Source organism: Scyliorhinus canicula, chromosome 6, assembly GCF_902713615.1.
Source record: "Scyliorhinus canicula chromosome 6, sScyCan1.1, whole genome shotgun sequence".
Taxonomy (NCBI): Eukaryota; Metazoa; Chordata; class Chondrichthyes; order Carcharhiniformes; family Scyliorhinidae; genus Scyliorhinus; species Scyliorhinus canicula.
The window spans coordinates 21,349,902-21,366,932 of record NC_052151.1 but is presented as its reverse complement, the minus strand read 5'-3'; the positions used below and the strand labels follow the sequence as shown (position 1 = coordinate 21,366,932).

The 17,031-nt window shown below is 48.0% G+C and overlaps 1 protein-coding gene across 1 annotated transcript in view; it reads right to left on the bottom strand.

The window, feature by feature from the left end:
- LOC119967030 overlaps positions 1-15,575 on the bottom strand; it is a 30,299-nt gene extending 14,724 nt beyond the window's left edge. Inside the window, exons 1-2 of the mRNA XM_038799032.1 lie at positions 15,353-15,575; positions 9,755-9,884 (exon numbers count right to left, since the gene is read on the bottom strand). Coding sequence (XP_038654960.1) covers positions 9,755-9,884; positions 15,353-15,484 — 262 coding nt within the window. The 5' untranslated portion in view covers positions 15,485-15,575. The remainder of the gene's footprint in view (positions 1-9,754; positions 9,885-15,352) is intronic.
- Positions 15,576-17,031: the final 1,456 nt, after the last annotated feature.

Below are 17,031 nucleotides of genomic sequence, written 5' to 3'. Positions count from 1 at the left end.
AGTTTGACCTGCGTACCACAGGGAATGCTGAGGCTCAGTTGAGGAAGGTACAAGGAGCAGTGTACGAGTATGGGGAGAAGGCAAGTAGGATGTTGGCGCATCAGCTGCGGAAGAGAGAGGCGACCAGGGAGATGGGGGAATTAGGGATGGGGGGTAACACGGTGCTGAGTTCGGCAAGGATCAACGAGGTCTTTAAGGAGTTTTATGGCAAATTGTACGAGTCAGAACCCCCGGAGGAGGGGGAGGGGATGAAGCAATTCCTGGACCAACTGAGATTCCCACAGGTGGAGGAGGGGCGGGTAGAGGGATTGGGGGCCCCGATTGAGATGGAGGATGTGGTTAATGGGTTGGAGGGTATGCAGGCGGGCAAGGCCCCGGGACCCGATGGGTAACCCATAGAGTTTTACATGAAATTCTCAGAGCTGCTGGGTCCGTTATTGTTGAGAACTTTTAATGAGGCTAAGGAAAAGGGAGCCCTTCCCCCAATGATGTTGAGGCTCTGATCTTGCTTATCCTCAAGCGAGATAAGGACCCGTTGCAATGTGGCTCCTATAGGCCGATTTCGCTCCTTAATGTGGATGCCAACCTGTTGGCCAAGATTTTAGCTACTAGGATCGAGGGCTGTGTCCCGGGAGTTATTAATGAGCATCAGACGGGGTTTGTGAAGGGCAGGCAGTTGAACAAGAATGTGCGGAGGCTCCTGAATGTGATCATGATGCCCTCGGAGGGGTGGGAGGCAGAAGTGGTAGCAGCAATGGACGCGGAGAAAACCTTTGATTGGGTGGAGTGGGAGTACCTATGGGAAGTGTTAGGCAGATTTGGATTTGGAGAAGAATTGCATCGAGGAACGGGGCAGGGGTGCCCCCTGTCCCCCCTGCTGTTTGCCCTGGCGATTGAGCCGCTGGCCATGCCATTGAGGGAGTCCAGAAACTGGAGGGGGCTGGTTCGGGGGATGGGGCGGGGGTGAGGAGCATCGTGTTTCACTGTGGGGGGGGGGGGAGTGGTCTGGCACTGCCGAACTTTTGCAGCTATTACTGGGCAGCCAATATATCCATGGTTTGGAAATGGGTAATGGAGGGAGAGGGGGCGGCGTGGAAACGGTTGGAAGCGGCGTCTTGTAAGGATACTAGCCTGGGTGCATTGATAACGGCTCCGCTGCCACTCCCGCCGACACGGTACACCACGAGCCCGGTGGTGGCGGCGACATTGAGGATCTGGGGTCAGTCGAGACGGCACAGGGGGAGGCACGGGCTTCAGTCTGGATCCCGATGCAGAACAATCACAGGTTTGTCCCAGGTAGAATAGATGGTGGGTTCCTAAGCTGGCACAGAGCGGGTATCAAAAGGATGGGGGACTTGTTTATTGATGGGACTTCTGCTAGTCTGAGGGCGCTGGAGGAGAAATTTGGGTTGCCCTCAGGGAATACCTTTAGGTACGTGCAGGTTCGGGAGTTCGTGAAAAAGCAGGTGGGGGAATTCCCGCTGCTACCTGCCCGGAGGAATACAGGACAGGGTGGTCTTGGGCGTGTGGGTAGGGGATGGCAAGATATCGCAAATATACCAGGAGCTGCAGGAGGTGGAGGACGCCTCAGTGGAAGAGCTGAAGGGCAAGTGGGAGGAGGAGCTGGGTGAGGAGCTGGGTGAGGGCCTGTGGGCTGACACCCTGGGCAGGGTCAATTCCTCCTCATCTTGCGCCAGGCTTAGCCTGATTCAGTTTTAGGTGGTGCACCGGGCGCATATAACAGTGGCGAGAATGAGCAAGTTCTTTGGGGTGGAGGACAGGTGTGTGAGGTGTTCAGGAAGCCCAGCAAACCACGCCCATATGTTTGGAATTTTGGAAAGGCTTTGCAAAGGCTATGTCCAAGGTCTTGGACAATCGGGTAAAACCGAGCTGGGAGAAAGCGATGTTTGGGGTGTCAGACGATCTAGGAGGGCAGGAATCGAAAGAGGCTGGAGTTCGGGCCTTTGCCTCTTTGGTAGCCCGGAGGCGGCTCTTGTTAATGTGGAGGGACGCAAAACTCCCAAACGTATAAGCTTGCGTCAGTGACATGCAGGATTTCTCAGGTTGGAGAGGATAAAGTTTACCTTGCGAGGGTCCTTGCAGGGATTCTCCAGGCGTTGGCAACCGTTCCTTGGCTTTCTCACAGAACGTTAAGTGGAGGTCAGCAGCAGCAGCAGCAAACCATAGGAGGGGGAGGTTGGTGGGGGGGGGGGGCGGTGGTATAGGTGGTGGATGGATTTCATTTGTAAAGGGCAGATACCCCACCTTGTTTTGTCAAATTGTTAATTTGTTAAATGGTTAAGTTGCTTTCTGTATTATTACTATGCTTTTTCGTTGTTTCCTTTTTGTAGTGGTTTGTAAAAATTATTTTAAAATTTCGAATAAAAAGAAATGTAAAAAAAAAGAAGTCCTGCATGCAGAATTGAGGGAGCTAGGAAGTAGATTTAAAAACAGGAGCCAGAAGGCAGTAATCTCTGGATTACTTCCGGTGCCACGTGAGAGTGAGTATAAAAATAGAATATTGGTCAAGATGACGGCATGGCTGGAGAAATGGTGCAGGATGGAGGGCTTCAGATTTCTGGGACATTGGGACCACTTTTGGGATTGGTGGGACCTGGAAAAGGCAGACAGTTTGTACCTGAACCAAAATAGAACCAGTGTTTTGCATGGAGGTTTGCTGGTACTTTGGGGAGGGTATAAACTAATTTGTCAGCGGGGTGGGATTATGAGAGAAGATTCAGCGCAGCCAAAATTAGAAGAGACATCAAGTGAGTAAGGAAGGCATAGAATGTCTAGACTAGTTAAGTCACAAGGGAGTTTGCTACAATTGCATGGTATTTAATTCAATGCCAGGAGTCTGACCAACAAGGCAGATGAAATGAGGGAACAAGTTAAAACATGGAGGTATGATTCCATTGCTGTCACTGAGATATGGTTGAGAGAGGGGCGAGATTGACAGCTCAATATTCCAGGATACAGGATTTTCAAGTGAGATAGGGAAGAAGGTAAAAGAGGAGGGGGTGTGGCAATTGTGATCAGGGAATCAAATACAGCAGTAAGGAGGGACAACATCTTAGAAGGCGCTTCAACTGAAGCCAGATGGATAGAACTTAAAAACCGAGAAGGAGCAATCAGATTGCTGGGAGTGTTCTCCAGGCCCACAAGCAGACCGAGAGAAATAGAATAGCAGGTATGTGGGCAAATCTCAAAGAAGTGTAAAAGTAATAGGGCAGTGACAGTGGGCATTTCAACTTCATCAATATTGACTGGTGTAGTCATACTCTGAAAGGTTTAGAGGGAGCAGAATACTTTAATCCAGTAAGGAGAAGGCCCTACAAGAGAGGGAGCGGTCCTGGTCTTAATTTTAGGTAACATAATTGAGCAAGTGGTTGAAGGATCAATTTGTGAACATTTTGCAGACAGTGTTCGTAACTCAATCAGATTCAAGACTGTTATGTAAAAGGGCAAGGATGGGCCTGGAATCAAAGTCCTAAACTGGGGGAAGGCCGATTTTAATAAGATCAGATATGATTTGGACAGAGTGGACTGGGAACAGATAGTTTTAGATAAATCTGTGACGGAACAGTGTGATACATTCAAGAAGGAAACCGGGAGAATACAGGGCCAACAATTCCAATCAAGAAAAAGAGTGGGACCAACAAATCCAGTGAACCCTGGGTATCAAGGGATATACAGCTTTGAATAAAGACAAAAAAGGAGGTTTCTGGCAGATATCGAGGGCTTAAAAAGAGCAGGAGCCCGAGAGAGGTATAGAATGTGCAAAAGGGAATTTAAAAAGGAAATTAGGAGGGTAAAAAGGGGAGATGAATGGATAGTGGCAGAACAAATAAAGGAAAATCCTAAATTGTTTTACAAGTACGTTCAGGGTAAAAGAATAACTGGGGAAAGAGTGGGGCCCATTCAGGACCACAATGCTAATTTGTGTGTGGAGTCGGAGGATGTAGGTAGGGTTCCAAATGAAACTTTATGTCATGTTCACTAGTGAGAGGGAGGGTGTGGGTATTGAAATGAGGGACAAAATCTGATAAAATTAATTAACACAGAGATTACCGTAGACAGAGAGGAGGTTCTGAGTGGTCTGGAAGGCTTATAAGTAGACAAATCTCCAGGGCCAGATGAAATGTACCCCAGGCTGCTGAGTGAGGCAAGGGAGGAAATAGCAGGGGCGCTGGCAATAATTTTCAATTCTTCCCTGGCCATAGGGAGGTGCCACAGGACTGTAGAAAGCCAGGGTGATACCATTATTCAAGAAGGGAAGAAGGAATCAGCCAGGAAATTACAGACCAGTCAGTCTAACCTCAGTGGTGGGGAAACTATTGAAAATAATTCTGAGAGGCCAAATTAATCTGCAATTGGAGAGGCAGATTTCATCAAGAACAGTCAGCATGGTTTTGTTAAGGGAAGGTCACATCTGACCAACTTGATTGAATCTTTTTAACAGGTGACTGAGCGTGTAGATGAGGGACATGTATTTTACATCGGCTCTTTGGACTTCAGCAAGACTTTTGATAAGGTCCCCAATGGGAGACTGATAGCGAAGGTAAGAGCCTCTGGGATACAGGGAATTTTGGCAAATTGGATCCAGAATTGTCTGAGTGGCAGGAAGCAGAGGGTGATGGTAAAGGGGCGCTTTTTAGTCTGGAAGCCTGTGTCTAGTGGGTTCCACAGGCATCAGTGTTGGGGCCCTTACTGTTTGTGGTTTACACAAATCTTTCAGACATTAATGTAGGAGGATTGATCCGTAAGTTCTTAGATGATACAAAAATTGGTGGGGTGGTAAATGGTGAGGCGGATAGCCTTAGATTACGGGAGGATATAGACAGGCTGGTCAGATGGGCTGATCAGTGACAAACGGAATTCAATCTGGATCAATGTGAGGTGATGCACTTGGGCAGGACAAACAAGGCATGGGAATGCATGATAAACGACAGGACCCTGGGAAGCACTGAGGATCAGAGGGACCTTGATGGGCATGTACATTAATCCCTTAAATTAGCAGAGCAAGTGGACAATAGCTAAAAAGGCATATGGTATACTTGCCATTATTAGCCGAGGCATAGAGTTTAAGAGCAGGGAGGTTCTGCTGGAACTGTATAAGATGTTGGTTAGGACACAGCTGAAGTATGGTGTGCAGTTTTGGAATCCAAATTATAGAAGGGATGTGATAGTAGTGGAAAGGGTGCAGAGTGGACTTACCAAGATGTTGCCTAGGCTGGAGAGTTTTAGTTATGAAGAGAGATTGGATAGACTGAGATTGTTTTCCTTGGAGCAGAGGAGACTGATGAGGGACATGATTGAGATGTACAAAATTATGAGGGGTATAGTTAGAGTAGACAAGATAAACCTTTTCTCTTGGTGGAGAGATGGATAACCAGGGGGCAGAGATTTATGGTAAGGGGCAGGAGGTTTGGAGGGGATGTGAGGAAAAACATTTTCACCCAGAGGCTGGTCGGAGTCTGGAACTCGCTGCCTGAAAGGGTGGTGGAGGCAGAGACCCTCCTAACATTGAAGTATTTAGATGTGCAATTGCGATCCCAGGGCAAACAAGGCTGTGGGCCAAGTGCTGAAAAATGAGATTAGAATAGTTAGCTGGTTGTTTTTGACTGGTGCAGACACGGTGGGCTGACGCATCTTTCTGTGCTGGAGATCTCTGTGACTCTATAACTTATAAAATCCACCTTCTCAAATCGCCCTGCCACATTGAAAATAAAGCCAGAAAATTCTGGAAATATTCTGCAGGTTTGGCAGCATTAGAGGAGAGACAGGAGTGAATGGGCGTTTTTTCAGTCCTATTAGTGGCAGGTGTCGTGGCAGGCTGGTCAGGAAATTTGGCAGTTGGCCAAGAATCAGTTTCCCTCTGAGCTAAAAAATTCCCGTACCAGCCTCCTGGAACAGGCGCCGGAATGTGGCGACTCGGGGCTTTTCACAGGAACTTCATTTGAAGCCTACTTGTGACAATAAACAATTTTCATATTTTTCATTTTTCAAATAGACGGCAGTTGTCCTCTCCAGAGTTTCCTGGTGGGTTGGGTCGTCTTAAAACGGCAGCTCACCTGCATCCCCCCCTTCCCCCACTCCAAATCAAAAGCCCAGCCCAGTGGCTAATTAGAGCAGCGGGAATCATCACCAGCTGGAAGTATATAAGCAGCTGGTGAATGGCAGTTCCTTTGTGACCTCACAGTACGGTCACCTGCCTTTCAGAGCGCTGAGTTTGCGGATGCTCCGACTCTGTGCCAGGCTCCGCAGGCAAGACCAGGGGGAGGTCAAGCAGGGTTGGGGGATTCAGAGACAAGTTTCTCCATTTCAGACAGATGGTAAGATGGGGCTGGTGGGGGTGGAAGGGGCCAGACGGCAAAGACTTGAGTACAAGGCGGGGGGGGTTGCGGCAGTGAGGGGAGAGTGCTTTATGAGTCAAGTCATGGGCAAGGGAAGAGGCAGGAGGGCCAACCTTTTTCTGTGGGGTGGGAAGACAGGGGAGGGGTTCACAGAGGCACACAATTGTGGAGAGGACAGACTGGGTAAGGTTGCACACAGAAACATGGAAAATAGAAGCAGGAGTAGGCCTTCCGGCCCTTCGAATCTGTTCCGACATTTAATATGATCATGGCTCAGTTACCTGTTCCCTTTCCCCCCCAAATCCTTTGATCTCTTTAGCCCCTAGTGCTGTATCTAACTCCTGGAAAACATGAAATGTTTTGTCCTCAACACATTCTTGTGGTAGCGAATTCCACAGGTTTACCACTCTCTGGGTGAACAAATTTCTCCTCATCTTACTCCTAAATGGTCAACCCCGTATCCTCACACTGAGTGTTAACCATGATGTGGAGATGCCGGCGTTGGACTGGGGTGAGCACAGTAAGAAGTCTTACAACCCCCGGGTAAATCCAACAGGTTTGTTTCAAACACGAGCTTTCGGAGCACTGCTCCTTCCTCAGGTGAATGGAGAGGTATGTTCCAGAAACATTTATAAATGTTCATATAAATGTACATATAAATGTTTCTGCCCTTGACTGCCCTTGACCCAGTCAGGGAGGGGGAGTGCCTGTTAGTTGTATGACAGTCGTGCCCAGCATGGTGTACGCAAGGATCAGTCAGCCCCTCACACAAGCCAGTTCTGTGGGTTTTTGGCTTCATATTGCAAGAGGTAGATGGGAAAGAGCTAATATAGGGGACAGGCACTCGATGGTCTCATGGTGGGCAGAGGGCCGGAGGTGGTAGGGTGAGGTGTCGGTAGGTTACAGTGCTGTAGGCCTCAGGATGGGGGGGGGGGGGGGGGGGGGGGGGGGGGGGGGGGGGGGGGGGGGGGGGGGGGGGGGAGGGGGGGGGGGGGGGGGGGGGTGGTCGGGCAGATCTTCATCGAGACTTCAACATCAAAAGTTTCCAGGGACTAGGACAGGGACATCCATGACTATTGCAGGAAAGGATGAAGGATTAGAGGGGGAGGAAGGATTGTGATTGGAGGGAGGGAAACCTGCACGCGATGCTCCTCCAGCACATTGGGAGGGATTTCCGCAGTCACAGGGAATGGGTGAAGCTGGTCTGTTAGTAGAACCTCTGCACCACCATTTTCCAAGAGAATAATTTGACAATGGCCTTCAAAATGACGTGGGATCTGGAGAGAGAAGAGAGAGGAATTTTCCCACTGGTCGAAGGAATAAAATCTAGAGGGCACAGTTCTAAGCTCAATGCCAAAAGATGCAATCGTCAGACAAGGTAAAATGTTTTAATGCAGTTCATGGTTAAGATCTGAAAGCACTGCCTGAGTGTGGTGGAGGCAGATTTAATTGAGCCATTAAAGAGGCAAGTGGATAATTATCTTGGGGCGGCACAGTGGTTAGCACTGCTGCCTCACAGCTCCAGGGTCTCCGGTTCAATTCCGGCCTCGGATGACTGTCTGTGTGGAATCTGTGTGTTCTCCCCATGTCTGCGTGGGTTTCCTCCGGGTGCTCCGGTTTCCTCCCACAGTCCAAAGATGTGCAGGTTAGGTGAATTGGCCATGCTAAATTACCCCTTAGTGTCCAAAAGGTTAGATGGTGTTACTGGGTTACGGGGATAGGGTGGGCCTAAGTAGGGTGCTCTTTCCAAGGGCTGATGCAGACTCGATGGGCTGAATGGCCTCCTTCTGCACTGTAAATTCTATGATTCTAAAAGGAAGGCAAGGGAAAAAGGTTGCATGGATGGCAGTGAAAAAAGTGTACAAAATTGATCGAAGTACTTTGGAAAGAGTGTTTGTTTCTTTATTGATTGGGTGTGGACATCGTTGGCTAGAACAGTGTTTATTGCCCATCCCCATATTGCCCTTTAACTGAGTGGCTTGTCAGGTCATTTCAGAGGGAAGTTAAGAGTCTGGAGTCACACAACAGCCAGCTAAGTTTGGCAGATTTCCTTCTCTAAAGGACATCAGTAAATCAGATGGGTTTTTACAATAACTAACAACGGTTTCATTAATCATCATTTGACTTTTTAATTCCAGGCATTTTTATTTCAAATTTCACCATCTTCCATGGCAGGATTGAAATCTGGGTGCCCAGAACATTGCTCTGGGTCTTTGATAACTCGCCCAGTGACAATACCACTCCGGCATTGCCCCCCCATGTTAAGAAGTTAGGAAGGGAAAAAGTTGAAGGGCAGGTGTTTTATCTTCTCCGCTTGCACGGGAAGGTGTGTGAGAACAGGAGAGGTTTGGGGTGATTTGAGTAAATGTGAATTGAACGTGAAATGTCACATTTAATGATTCATGCACAGACACCACCTCTGTTTTTCCACTCCAGTAAAACTATTGGATTTAGTTCATATCAGTTTTCCTGTTAGCATGCTCCTAATTATTTTACCACCTGCAAAAGTTGAAATGATGCCTTGCATTCCCAAATCCATGTTATTGATATTTATCCAAAGTGTAATTATACTATTACAGACCCCTGGGGAACGTCAATGTTTACTTCTCGCAGTCTGAAAAACAACTGTTCACCGCGACTCTCTGGTTTCTGTCACTGAGATAATTCTGTATCAATGCTGCCAATCACTTTCAACCCATGCGTTTAAATGTCGCTATCATATTGTAATTTCACAAACACCTTCTGAAGGTGTATAAACACAACAGCTGTACTGTTTACAGGGGCTGGTTTAGCACACTGGGCTAAATTGCTGGCTTTTAAAGTAGACCAAGGCAGGCCAGCAGCACGGTTCAATTCCCGTACCAGCCTCCCCGAACAGGCACCGGAATGTGGCGACTAGGGGCTTTTCACAGTAACTTCATTGAAGCCTACTTGTGACAATAAGCAATTTTAATTTTGTTTATCAATCCCCATCTACCAATAAATATCTGGATGAAGTTAGTCAAACACAATTTCTCTTTAACAAGGCAGAATTTCCTGCACTGAGTCTCAGTCAGGAGCCAGCATTCCCGCAGCATCCAGTAAGCTGAGAGAGATGCATACTCGGAAAATTCAACAGCCACAGCTGGAGTCAGAACATGAGTTTGGAATCTTACTCCCAGCACACGTGGGAAACCTACCCAGATTCTGGGAACATAAATCCTGCAGGTATCAAAGAAGTAGCCCAAATGGCCCTTCAACCCACTAGTCACATGTGAACGAGGAACACTCTGGGATTGACAATTGTGGAATTCTTTGGTCAGTGTGTCAGTCTGTACAGAAAGTTTCAAACGAGTCAGGTTAAAGAGTGAATAGTTGGTTTATATCCTTCTGTTACTTTGAAGGAACATCTGACATACCTGCAGTATTCATAAGCTGTGAATAATTGAAAAGTTTCTCCAGGCCGACCTCCAGTGCACTTTCCATATCCATTCCAAAAACCTCCGTTTGAACCCATTGGTGGCTTGGGAATTTCATTAAGTCATAACTCTAAGATTAGAAGAGAAAATCGATTACGATATGACAACTGAACTAACACCAAAATAGATCAGTGTTGAGAGGATTGTCCTCAGTTCCAAGGTGTGGTCGCAGTATTCATGTCCTGGATGGACTGACCATGTAAAATATTTCGGAGTTTTGATGGAATTGTTGGCATCAGCACTTCCAGATTAATTTTGATTCCTCTCTCACTTTGTCAACTTTAGTGTTGTCCTGCACTCTGGGCCTTGTCCCTTCCCCATTTTTAAAAAACAATAAACATACATAGTGAAAAGTTTGTTGACGTTTTTCTACACTGAATCAATACAATGAACACATTCCCAGTTTTGTAACCCCCACGAGACCCATGGGGACAACCCGCCCAATCTACCTGTGGGGCACGTGGATTATGAGCTCGCCCGGTGAGGGGTGGAGGCCCATTAATTTAATCAGATAAAAGGCGGCCTAGGAAGAAACCGGCTTCTTCAGATGGTCCTGGCTGGGACGAGCTGTGCCCTTCACTTAGCTTAGCTGAAGGAGCTGAGTAGAATATACCCATGTTTACTGATGATACAAATCTAGCTGGGAATGTAAGCTGTAAGCAGGACACAAAGAAGCTCAGAGGTACAGGCAGGCTGGATAAACGGACAACACATTGCCGGATCCTTGTGATACGCCCCTAGTTATAGCCTGTCAACCGTTAAATATCCTGTTTATCCCTAATCTCTGATTTCTGTTGAAACCCAAGCTCCTCAAACTCCCAGTAGGATCTCATTCTCAGGTCCACCCATGTAATTGATACATGGCATTGCTGAAAGGACCCATTAGTCTCGCACTCCAATGTCCTTTCCAATTGCGATGAGATATCCCTAAGCAAAACACAGGGCAGACAACACCCGGTCTCTCCACTGGATTGTACTATCCCTGAACACGAGACCATTTCCTTTCTCACCATCCCCACCGGAATGACCCACCAGAGTGCCATGCTCGCTTTGTACATCCACCCTGCACTTCATGTTTCTGACAATTGATGTTAGGCTACCTGGCCTGTTGATCCCTGTTTTTCTCTCTTCCTCCTTCTTGAATAGCGATGTTACATTCGCTGGTGCTGTCTGGAACCGAGGGAATTTTGGAAGATCACAAGTCAATCCATCCAGTATACCTGAGACCACCACTTTTAGATCCCAAGGATGAATATTATCAGGTACGGGCAGTTTGTCAGCTTTTGGTCCTATTAGTTTCTCGTATTTGTTTTCTTCAATATCATATTAGTTTAACATCTGTCATTGGGAGATTGTAGGAATCCATCATTAAGAAAATAGTAACAGTACATTTGGAAAGTCAAAACGCAATCCATAAGACTCAGAATGGTTTTATGAAGGGTAAATCACCGGCCTCCCCGAACAGGCGTCGGAATGTGGCGACAGTAACTTCATTGAAGCCTACTTGTGACAATAAGCAATTATTATTATTATTATTATAAATCATGCTTGACTAATTTGCTCGAGTTCTTCAAAGATGGGGTTACGGGCATAGGGTGGAGGCATGGGCTTAAGTAGGGTGCTCTTTCCAAGAGCCAGTGCAGCCTCGATGGGCTGAATGGCCTCCTTCTGCACTGTAAATTCTATGATTCCAGGTAACAAGCAAAGTGGATAATGGGGTTCCTGTTCAGGTAGTGTCCTGCAGATGTCGTGTGTCTGGATTTCCAGTTGGCATTTGATAAGGTGCCGCACAAAAGGTTAACATACAAGGTAAGATTACACGGGGCTAGAGATGATAAATTTGCTTGAAAAGAGGATTCGCTCATCACCGGAAAGTAGACAGTGGAGATAAAGGGATCTTTCTTTGGTTGGCAAGCTGTAACAAGTGATCTGCTGTAGGATTCGGTCCTCAGGCCCCAACTATTTACAATCTATATTGATGACTTGTATACACGGATAGAAGTTACTGGAGCCAAATTTGCACACAACACTGAAATAGGTGGGAGCGCAAATTGCGATGAAGGAAAAAGATGTAAAAATGGATATGAATAGGTGTGGTGAGTGGGCCTCAATTTTGCAGATTAAGATTAATGTAGATAAATGTGAGGTTATCCATTTTCGAAAATCTACACATTCATTAATTAATCCCATATCATTACACAATGATCCAAAACAGCCTGTTCCCATGTTGGATTGACAACATATTGTTCCAAGAAACAATCTAATAAATTCTATGAACTTTCCCTTGAGATTACCCTTGGCAATTTGATTAACCCAGTCTATATGCGTACTAAAATCACCGATGATTATTGTTGTACCTTTCTTATATGCCCCAGTATTTCCTGGTTCATAACTGTGGAACATTGGACCTATGGATTACCTCCAGCAGGGACTTATTTCCCTTACTATTTCTTACTTGCACCCAGACTGAGTCTACATCTTGATCTCCAGTGCCAATATAATTTCTCACCACAGTACTGACCCTGTCCTTTCCTTTCTATCTTCTGAAACACTAAGAACCATTGGATATTTAACTTTTAAACCTGGTCTCATTGTAAGCATGTCTCAGTAGTCACCACCAAGTCACACCCTGTTGACTCCATTTACGCCTTTAACTCAATTTTATTCCAAATCCTACGCAGAGTCAAAATAAAACCTTTACATTTGTCCTGTTATTAATTTTCCTAACTCTTGTATGATTCCCTGGTATAATATGACTCCATTGCTGGTTGTATTCCAATATCCATTGTCTGCAGGGGGGTGAAAGGTCGACATGTTGGCATGGTGTCTCCCCCGTGCCTAATATGGTGGCCCCGGTTGGCACTGCAGGTTCTGGCCCTGCATACACCCCCTCCACATTCCCACACCTCTGGCCCCGTCGATGCCTGGCACCGTGAGGATTCTAGCACTGGCGCCCAATCTCTACTGCCAGGTGTACCATCGGCTAGTGCTGCCCTTGCCAGTAGTACACTCCAGTGGGCATTGCCCTGGGTGGGCTGCCTGATGCCCCATTGGCAGGAGGTAGCCAGTTTGGTGTTGGGGGGTATGGCGGGGGGGCACCGGGTTGGGGGGGGGGCACCCCTATGGCCGGTGTCACTGCAGAACCAGGGGCCAAGGTGGGGTGGTCAGTGGCGTGCACAGCAAGATGGCTGCCTTGCAGGCCACGGTAATGGTGATCCGTGACTGGACATCTCCTGAATCCTGTGGTGGGGGGTCACCCCGGCCATACGTCTTGTTTCCCCATCATGACCCCCCCCCCACTCCAGCAGGTCCGGCCAGTGATTGGCCCAGCAGCCCACAGTTGTGCCTCTCTGTGTCCTACCTCCTCTCTCTCTCTCTCTCCCTCATCAGCCACGATGCCGGTTTCATGATGTTCAAAAGCACAAATGAACCTCATCATCGGAAATTCGGCCCATCGGAGGTGGGGAATTGAGGAGGCCCCAGAGAATACCAGGTCGGGTCCGCTAGCGATACATGTGCAAATGGCGATTACTGTACATGCATTCCAGAACGCATTGACGCCGCTGACGAAGCGACGGAGATCGCAACTTGGCTTCAAATCGGCGGCAACCTCAATTTCGACGTTGAACCTATTCTCCGCCCAATCGCGTTTCCTGACTTTGGTGTTTGCCGAAGGAGAATCATGCCCCATATCTATTAAGCCAGGTTTCCATTCTGGAATCTTCCCGTCCAGTTATAACATCAACTTGGATCGTAACATTGGTAACAATTAACTTCAGCATTAACCTTTACTCCTAGATTCTCCATACACTTTGGATTATAAATTTTTTTCATGCAACTGAACCTCTCAGCAAACCCCCCACCCCCTCCCCCCCCCCCCCCCCCCCCCCCCCCCACCCCCATTTGATTTAAAACTGAGATTAAAGCCCCAGGACACTGGTCCCAACGTGATTCAAGTAGAGCCCCATACCAATGGAACAGCTCTCTCTTTTCCCAGTACAGGTGCCAATGTCCTACCACCTCACCTCTATTGCTCCCACACCAATCTTTCAGCCACACAATTGCCTCTTTAATCTTGCTGACCCTGTGCCAATCAGATAATGGTTCACATGATAATCTGGAGATTATTATCTTTGTGGTTCTGCTTTTTAATTTTGCGCCTGGATGCCCGTATTCCCTCCGTAGAACCTCTTTTCTCGTTCTACCTGTATCATTGGTGCCTACATGGACCACGACAACAGGATCTTCCCCCTCCCACTCAGGTCCCTCTGCAGCCCAGATGAGACATAATTAACCCTGGCACCAGGTAGGCAACACAGCCTTTAGGACTCTTGATTCTGGCGACAGAGAAGTGTCTATTTCCCCTAACTATTCAATCCTCGATTACATCTACATTTCTCTTTTGTTCCCCCACTTGAATCACTCACAGGAACAGGAGTAGGCCATCAGCCACTCGAGCCTGTCCCATCATTCAATGAGGTCATGGCTGGTCTGTGGCCTTACTTTAATATGCCTTTGCCCTATATCCTTTAATACCTTTGCTCAACAAAAATATATCAATCTCAGGTTTAAAATGAACAACTGTTCCAGTTTCAATTGTCATTTGTGGAAGAGAAACCTAACCCTCGACCACCCTTTGTGTGTGGTCGTTCTTCCTAACATCTCTCCTGAATGGTCTGGCCCTAAATTTCAGACCGCCCCTTAGTGTTAGAATCTCCAACCAGTGGAAACAGTTTTTAAAAAAAAATATACATTTAGAGTGCCCAATTATTTTTTTCCAATTAAGGGGCAAATTAGCGTGGCCAATCGACCTAACCTGCACATCTTTGGGTTGTGGGGGTGAAATCCACACAGACACGGGGAGAATATGTAAATTCCACACAGACAGTGAGCCAGGGCCGTGATCTGAACCTAGGTCCTTAGCGCTGTAGTCCCAGTGCTAACCACTGTGCTACGTGCCGCCCAAACAGTTTGTCTTTAACTATCTTGTCTTCTCCTGTTAATATCTTGAGGACCTCGATCAGATCACCCCTTAACCTTCTAAGTTAATCGAATGTGTGACGGATCGGAACAGCCTATCACATTCGCGTCCCGCATACTGGCTGACACAGAGGGCAATTATGCACAAATTGAGAAGATGTAACTTGTGTGACCTTTTCTCTGTTATAAGTTTATTTTCAGAAACTTTGATTCAGTGAATACAGGAGGACCTGGAACGATCCCCAAGTGTACATTCCTTCACATTGCCCCACTAACTCATCCCAGTTCCCATACCGACCCCTCTCTTGATCCGGTGCTGGAGAAGTAATCCCTGATATTTTCCTTACTACTCTACCTGGTAGTGAAGACCAATCAGGCGATGGCAGCTCCTGTATAAAATGTTAATAAGAGCCGAGGACCGATTCCAGTCCAGTCTCATGTCTCAGGGTTGGCGTGTGAGCTGTCGCAGCGCCGCAAGTGTACCCCAAAAAACAGGCATTAAATAATTTCCACTGGTCCAAACAATAGAGAATGCGGTAAACTCTGAACTATACTCACCTCGCCCTGAATGATGAATTCAGGTTGAACGCAGTGAACCTCTTCACAGAGGTCGAGCACCTTGTCTACCGCATTCTGTGCAGCGAGTTGGTTCCAGAAGAGGACAGACACGGTTAAGAAGATTCTCAGCATCTTGGTGTCGGCTCAGATCACTGGTGAAGCCACTGAATGACTCTCAGCACCTTCAGCTCGATCTGCAGTTTGAGCAGCGAGCTCAGAGATTTTTATACAGTTTTAGGGAGATGATTTAGAATAAAGTTTAGCTACAGGCATGAACATCATGCATTGAAGAAATGCCCCAGCTAATCAACTATGGAAATATTTCTTCGTCCCAGCCTTGAATTTAGAAATCATTAACTATGTGAGTGCTGGTTGCTGGGAAGTCTGCACTGTCCGCGGCAGCTATTTCATTATTAGTTCCAATTCACATACTCAGGATTGACCTCCCTATTTGCAAGGTGAGTGGAATGGAAGATTCTGGTGTTAGTGACCCAGCAGAAAACAATTTCACATTTGGGTTTCATATCCGCTCAATTTTATTTGCTGGGTTTCCTGCACCGGCAGCAACTGTGAACAGAGTGACCATGCTGCACTCCAACCACGGCACAGACCACTATTTCCTCAGTGCGTTGGTCAGGCTGCTGTGCCTCCCACATTTCACATTGTTTCTCTTTCATCTCCCCTTTTCCAAGACTGGCTGAGGTACATGGGGCATCGCTCGCCGAGTTTAAACATAGTTGGCATATCTTTAGCAGTCTTGAGCCTCTATTCTCCGGGGCCTCCGCGATTCACCACCTCCAATGGGCCGAGCTCCCAAAGGCGCGGTTTACTTGTGGTCTCAAAAATCATGAACCCGGCGTTGTGGCTGCTGAGAGAGAGGGAGAAGAGGTAGGACACAGAGTGGGGTGAGTGGAGACTGCTGGCCTGGACGCTGGCCGTGCTGGCCGGGGTGGTGGGACCCACTTCCAGGGGAACAGGCCGTGCAGCCGGAGGGCCGATATCCAGGCAGTGTGCATGATTGCTTCATCCTGGTATACCCGATGATTCCAGACATGTCAGTGCCCCCCCCCCCCCACCTCCTCACTGGCTGAGGGGCTGGCTCCTGGGGGACAGGGGTTACCCGCTGCTCCATGGCTCATGACACCTATCCAGAGGCCATAGACCGACGCGCAGACCAGCTACAATGCCACCCCTACAGCGACGAGGGGTGTGGTCGCACGGTGCTTTGCCGTCCTGAAGATGCGGTTCAGGTGCCTGGACCACTGTGGAGGGACCCTCCAGTACGAGGCTGAGAGTGTCGCCCGCATTGTTGTGGCCTGCTGCGTTCTTCACAACACCGTGCAGCAGAGGGGCGACGTGCTGGAGAAGGATGAGGAGGAAGGGCAGGCCTCGTCCGATGAGGAGGATGTGAGGGGGATTGGCAATGAGCAGGACATGGGGCCCAGGAAGGCAGGAGAAGCTTCATGACTTGTGCGCCAGGACCAACGCGCATGGGACGCTCTGATCGCGTCCAGGTTCACCGACTGGGGAAGGGGGTGCTGACCAAGGGCACGGACACCACATCCCAAACCCTTCGCTTCCCACCCCACCACACCCACCTCCCCGCTTGCACTCCCCCAACCACAACCCCCGCTTGCTCTCCCCCACCCAAGGGATGGTGGGGTGAGGGTGAGGGTGGT